Below are 6,443 nucleotides of genomic sequence, written 5' to 3'. Positions count from 1 at the left end.
CATCAACGTAGTCTGAAGACTTCCTCCACCGCTGCCAGTGAGCAACGGGCTTTACAAATAATTAAACTGCGTTAACGCGTTATTATCGCGTTAACTTGCCCAGCACTACTTAAATATAATAGAACGTGTATTTATTGCCCCTATGGACCTTGTTATAGGAGGTAAAGATCAGGAGAAGTGAACATGAAGTGTAATTATGAATACTGATGTTAAATTAAGAGTGTCTTTTATTTTGTAGAAAGCGTCTTCACTAACAGATTATATTTACTTTGGTAGACGGAGAACTAAACAGCTTCCTGTTTCAGACTTTCACAATAAAAGCAGTTAAACATCAGCTGATCTAATCACAGTTTAAACCTCTTTTATCAATAATCAAACTCAGGGTTCTGTTTTATTGATCAATAAAACAGCTGAATAGTAACTTTTCTCTGAGGTACAGTGTGTCTGCGGTTGTGTGTGTGTGTGTGTGTGTGAATATTATACATGAAATAATCAGGTGGACGCGCTGCACATTTAAAGGGCCAGCGCACATATTTGTACACAGTGGATGAATCCTGGTTCACGTGTCAGATCTTCATCCGCCGCTGAAAATAGTCCCGACATCATCGTCTCCACTTCCTGTTTGTTTGATCTTCAGCTGTTCGTCACGGTTACTGTTGCTAGGCAGCTGAGCACCTCAGAGCTGCAGCAGCTGCTGTCCACCTGCTGGAGGAGACGCTGAGGGACAGACAGACAGGTGAGTGTCTTCAGAGAGGACAGACTGGTGAGTGTCTTCAGAGAGGGACAAACAGACAGACAGGTGAACACACCTGCACGTCTCCATGGCAACAGCCGTCCAGCAGTTTGAGACAGAGACACGTTTGATTCATCAGCGTCTGTCTCACTGAGACACTGAGACCACTGTCTGAGGACACGGCAACCAGCAACTTCAAGAGGCAACGCAGCAACACGTCAACACGACACGCCATCCTGAGAGAGAGACAGAGATGATGGTCAGCTGATCAATAATTATTGATTTGTGTCTCAGTGATGTGATGATCAATGTTCACACTGGAAGAGAGTATGATGTCATGAGGGTCCTACTAATGTAACACTACTGTCTCTGTCTCCGTCTCCCCGTCTGTCTCACCGTGGCCAGGCTTCTCTGGTGGTTATCTTCAGGACCTCCAGGATGTTGAGTCGACTCGTCTCCTCAGGTGGGTCTCTGACCTCCAGGTATCCCAGCACCACCCGCTCCACCTGTCTCAGGTGTCTGCACACGGCCACGCCCATCCTGTCCGAGGACATAAAACAAACACACCCTGAGAGGCTGCTGCCACACGCCTGACTCCACCTGCCTGTGGCTCCACCCGCCTGTGGCTCCAGCAGCATAAATCAAGCGCTCCTACCTGTCTATGTACAGAGGGAGGGCAGAGGCGTAGACGCGCCGCAGCGCCACCTTTTGCTCCGCCTCCATGTGAGTCAGGACCAATCGCAGCACGTCATCATGGCGACAGGACGTCCTGCGGGAGGAGGAGGGGCCGAGAGACAAGGGGGGCTTTTCCAAGACCACCAACAGGTCCAAGAGACAGGACAGGGCTGGCTAGAGACAGAGAGACAGAGAGTGAGAGAGAGACAGAGAGTGAGAGAGACAGATTTTGATTTTTAGAAAACCTTTATTTTCTTTGAACATGTTTCTTTATCATTTAAAACGATTAAACAAATAAAGTCCAACAAACATAAATGTGTCTTTGATTGTCTTTAGACTGTGAGATCTGACTCTCACTTAGCACCATCTTCGTCCAGTTCTTTGTCCACTATCTTCTTCAGTCTGAAGCCTTCCTGCTTCGTGAGACCTCCTCTGTCCCTGCTTCTCATGTGAGCTCTGGCAGAGCTGGAGAGCTTCTCTTTGTCAGAGAGGTAGTCCTCCACTTTGGCTCCTCTCACATTCTTACTCCTCTTCAGAAACTCCTTTATCTTCTCCACGCTGTAGTCTCCTGTCTCCTACAGCTGCCATCCCTGTGTTTAGAGGGCTCACTGTCAGCAGCAGCGCCCTCCTCCCGACTGGACTCAGAGTCCTCCTCGCAACTTGACTCAGAGTCCTCTTCCATACTGGACTCAGGGTCTTCCTCCAGACTGGACTCACACTCTGCTGCTCCTCCACTTCCTTTCGTTGCTGCTTTCTTTGCCTGTGAGCTTTCGCTGTCTCCTCTCTGTTTCCTCTTCAGCTGAGGGGCTTTGAGCTGCTCCTCGTCTGCTTCCATGTCCACCTCCCTACCTGTCTCCACCTGTCCTCCAGCACTCTCCCTCACCTCCTGGGTCTCACTTGTTTCCTCCTCCCTCACCTCCTGGGTCTCACTTGTTTCCTCCACCCTCACCTCCTATAACCCTCTCGTCCCCTCCTCCCTGCTCTTTTGGACCCCATCTGTCCCGTCCTGTCCGTCTTGCTTGTCCCCTCTGCCCTCCTCAGTACCTGTCTGGTTCTGGTTCTGGTCCTTATGAGAGCTGTTTTTCTCAGGACACGTTCTGCTCTGATGACCCACTTTTCCACAACTGAAACAATTAAAGTCATCAGTTGTTGCATAAATGAGGTAGTCTAAGTCATCGACCCTGATCGTGAACACTATGTTGAGCCCCTTGCTCCTGTTGTTTGGGATCATGAGCAGCTGTCTCCTGTGAGACACCACGTGCTTCAGGAGAGGAGACCTGCACCCAGAGGACACCTCCTTCACCTTAGACACTATCCTCCCGTGTCTTGATAGTTCTCTGGTTATGTCTTCATCTCTGATGAACGGTGGGACGTTGGACACGGTTACCGTCACAGCCGGTGCAGAGAGGGTAAACGGGGAAGAAGTTATCGCCCACCTCAATCCCGTTGTCAATCACCACTTCCACATGTATGATGGTGTCTAAAAAGATGACCACGCCATTGTTCATTCGCGCAGCGGACTTCACGCTGCTGTGGCCAACAAGTTCACCCACAGCCAGGCTGCATTCCTCCACTGACACCGGGAAAGTCGGCGGGATCTTTATGCCGTGTTTCCTCGTGAGGTCGGTCATGTCCATGGTGGCGTTTAGCAGCCGACAGCACGTGCTGCCTGGCTGCTACCACTCACAAAGACCCTAAAACCAGCTAAAAGATCACCCAAACACCGTGAGATACACCATCACATCCAACGTTAACTAGTGACGAAAAAATACCAAAAAAAATCTGTGTTAATCTCTCTCGAACACGCTCCGTCAACTCTGCACTCCTTCCACTGAGACAGAGAGACAGAGAGAGAGAGAAACAGAGAGAGAGAGAGAGAGAGGGAGAGACAATGAGACAGAGAGAGAGACAGACAGACAGAGAGAGAATGAGACAGAGAGAGAGTGAGACAGACAGAGATAGAGTGAGACAGACAGACAGAGAGAGTGAGACAGAGAGAGAGTGAGACAGACAGAGATAGAGTGAGACAGACAGAGATAGAGTGAGACAGACAGAGATAGAGTGAGACAGACAGACAGAGAGAGTGAGACAGACACTCTTCATCAGTATCAATAAATATCAAAGTTCAAACTTTTCTCTTTTACAGTTTGTTTTATCCACTTTTTCAACATTAACTTATCATCACTCTTAACGTGTGTGTGCGCGTGTTACCTGTATCACAGCAGTCTCTGAGGTGTACAGGTGTTTGAATAAAGCCTGGTAGAGAACTTCTGCTCTGTTGAACAGACGCAGATCTGCAGCAGGCTGAAAACACACAATCATCATCATCATCATCATCATCATCATCATCACCGTGTGTGTGTGTGTGTATTCTCACCGTGTTGAGCACAATGTGGTGCAGGCAGCGAACTCCGAGGATGCAGTTCTCTGGTCTGTAGTGGTCGTTGAGGAGGAGGGAGGGGGGGAGGAGGTGGGACAGGTGAGGGGAGAGAGAGGGCCGAGTCACCTGCACGCACGCACGCACGCACGCACGCACACGCACACACACACACACACAGTTAGAGTGCATTAGAGTACATTCCTCACATGAAGCAGCAGCATCTATTCAGATGTAGTGTTATGCTGCGTTCACACCAAACGCGGCGTGAATTATTCGTGCGAGTAGATTACATACAAAGTCTGTGCACAGACGCAAGGAGACTGGATTTACGCGTGACACTGTGGCGTGATAGCCTATCAACGTTGAGTTGCTCCCCCTGTCATCACTGACTTCCTGCCATTGTTGAATCAGGAAATAAATCCTGTAGCCATCTGTGTTCACCCAGAGCTCTATGATACCTCATATCAACAGAGACCGGACCAAACTATGTGTATACATGTGTGTGTGTAAACCATACGGTACAAACAATGAATAGACGCTGCCGTGTTTACGTCTAGATGACGTTAGTCTGAGTGTTGGTGGAGCTGCTACAATGATAAAGCAACGACTCCAACAAAAATGCTCGAACTTAAGGGCTCTAACTCAAAAACTAAAAGGCTCTAATTTAAAGACTCAAACTAAAGGACTCTAAATTAGGAGCTCTAACATAAGAGCTGCAACTTGAAAGACCTAACTGAAGAGCTCTAACTGAAGAGCTCTAACTGAAGGGCTCTAACTGAAGAGCTCTAACTGAAGAGCTCTAACTGAAGGGCTCTAACTGAAGGGCTCTAACTGAAGGGCTCTAACTGAAGGGCTCTAACTGAAGGGCTCTAAATTAGGTGCTCTAACTTGAAAGACCTAACTGAAGGGCTCTAACTGAAGGGCTCTAACTGAAGAGCTCGAACTGAGGGGCTCTAACTGAGGGGCTCCAACTGAAGGGCTCTAACTGAGGGGCTCTAACTGAGGGGCTCTAACTGAGGGGCTCTAACTTGATGAATGATGAATATCGTTTTTTAAGTTATTAAATTTAAATGAGGGTCAAAGATCAAACTGACCTGCAGGAGCGTCCACGAAAACACCAACTTCACTGCTTCACAGCGCTGCCACGAGTCCCTGCAACTCACACACACACACACACACACACACACACACACGATTAGTCTCAAACTAAACTTCCTGTCGTGGATCTGGTTCACATTGATTCTCACTTGGTCAGTTGAGGCTGCAGGACGTCCAGGATTCCTCCCAGAAGTCCTCTGCTCCTCCTTCCCTCCTCCCCCCCTTGCTCCTCCCTCCTCTTGTCCCCCATCAGGAGGTGGGAGGAGTCTCTCCACCCCCCCGCCCTCAGCAGCACTTCCTGCAGGCTCTGAGCCGCCGCTCTGGAGGAGGAGCTGGTCCAGACCTGATCCTGGACACACGGAAACAGATCAACTTCATTATATTACACAATATAACACAATACAAACGTTTCGTACTACGTGGGTCAACATGGACACGTTCAAAGAGTTGACTAGTTTTACACCAGTGAGAAAGGACTTCTGATGGTTCAGAGACCTGGAAGTGAGTGACAGCGAACACACACACAGGAGCAGCCACAGCCAGCAGCAGACCAGTCGGACAGCCTGCGTTTCCCACAGTTCTTAGCAGCGCTGCGAGGGCGGAGCATACCGGTCCGGCTCTGCCCGGGATGCTCTGATAGACCGAGGCCGGCAGAGAGCCGCAGTCGTCCTCACACGGCGGCAGAGCAGCACAGCCAATCAGAGCGCCGACCAGAGCGCCGTACGCCGCCTGAAGCTCCGCCCATTCCTCATCGCCATTGGCTGAGAACAGCCAACATGGATCTGCTGTTTGGAAGAGCCGCTCCACACGGCCAATCAGAGAGCTTGTTTCTGAGTCGGAGGACGCTCCAATCAGCTTCTCCTGCAGCCGAGACAGGAGTTCTGTGATTGGAGGAAGGGAAGAACAGGGGAGGGGCTTCTCTGAGGAGGAGGAGAGATGAAAGTCATGAAGTAGAGATGAAAGCTCCATACTGAAGGGGACGAGGAGAGAGGGAAGGAAGAGAGATGAGATGATGGAGAGAGAGAAATGAGTTATTGATCACTTTCTACTCAATAAAACTCTGATCGCTTTACTTAAAACAGAGACAGAAAAGATCCAATAATCACAAATAATAATCATAAATAATAAGATCACACTTTTCTACAGATGTTAGTTTGAGGTCTGCAACAGACTTTTACTGATAAAGTCTTTGATCATTTGCATCCATTACCGGCCCTTTAAGAGGAGTCAGCAGCCAATCACTTTATTTAAATATCAATCTGATGTTTAATATCAGAAACACAGAGACAGACAGAGAGACAGAGAGACAGAGAGAGAGACAGAGAGAGACAGACAGACAGAGAGACAGAGAGAGAGAGAGAGAGACAGAGAGAGAGACAGACAGACAGACAGAGAGACAGACAGAGAGACAGACAGAGAGACAGAGAGAGAGAGACAGAGAGAGAGACAGAGAGAGAGAGACAGAGAGACAGACAGACAGACAGAGAGAGAGAGACAGAGAGAGAGACAGAGAGAGACAGACAGACAGAGAGACAGAGAGAGAGAGAGAGAGACAGA

At 49.0% G+C, this 6,443-nt stretch overlaps 1 protein-coding gene across 2 annotated transcripts; it reads right to left on the bottom strand.

Annotated features, from left to right (window-relative positions):
- Nucleotides 1–39: 39 nt before the first annotated feature.
- On the bottom strand, nucleotides 40–6,141 carry tti2 (TELO2 interacting protein 2). Of its 2 annotated transcripts, none has more exons than XM_031840618.1 (9): nucleotides 5,382–6,141; nucleotides 5,036–5,235; nucleotides 4,883–4,940; nucleotides 3,786–3,914; nucleotides 3,620–3,712; nucleotides 1,389–1,582; nucleotides 1,130–1,273; nucleotides 810–969; nucleotides 40–717 (listed from the first exon to the last, which is right to left on the bottom strand). In XM_031840618.1, the coding sequence occupies exons 1-9, from the start codon at nucleotides 5,853–5,855 to the stop codon at nucleotides 634–636; spliced, it is 1,536 nt and encodes a 511-aa protein (XP_031696478.1). In that variant the 5' UTR covers nucleotides 5,856–6,141; the 3' UTR covers nucleotides 40–633. The 2 variants fall into 2 exon arrangements, with proteins under 2 accessions (XP_031696478.1, XP_031696479.1); XM_031840619.1 differs by having other exon boundaries at nucleotides 5,496–6,141.
- Between the last annotated feature and the right edge of the window lie 302 nt (nucleotides 6,142–6,443).

Source organism: Anarrhichthys ocellatus, unplaced genomic scaffold, assembly GCF_004355925.1.
Source record: "Anarrhichthys ocellatus isolate YVR2014 unplaced genomic scaffold, GSC_Weel_1.0 scaffold3032, whole genome shotgun sequence".
NCBI lineage: Eukaryota > Metazoa > Chordata > Actinopteri > Perciformes > Anarhichadidae > Anarrhichthys > Anarrhichthys ocellatus.
The sequence above is the reverse complement of the archived record's forward strand: the minus strand, read 5'-3'. Positions and strand labels throughout refer to the sequence as shown.

What these genes read in the sequence shown, in the direction of transcription:
- tti2 (XM_031840618.1), bottom strand. Translation starts at nt 5,855, where the DNA reads ATGGAGCTTTCATCTCTACTTCATGACTTTCATCTCTCCTCCTCCTCA. An exon ending in CTGCAGCCTCAACTGACCAA is followed by an intron (nt 4,941 to 5,035) that starts GTGAGAATCAAT and finishes TGTGAGTTGCAG; the next exon opens with GGACTCGTGGCAGCGCTGTG. An exon ending in CAGAGACTGCTGTGATACAG is followed by an intron (nt 1,583 to 3,619) that starts GTAACACGCGCA and finishes CTCTGTCTCTAG; the next exon opens with CCAGCCCTGTCCTGTCTCTT.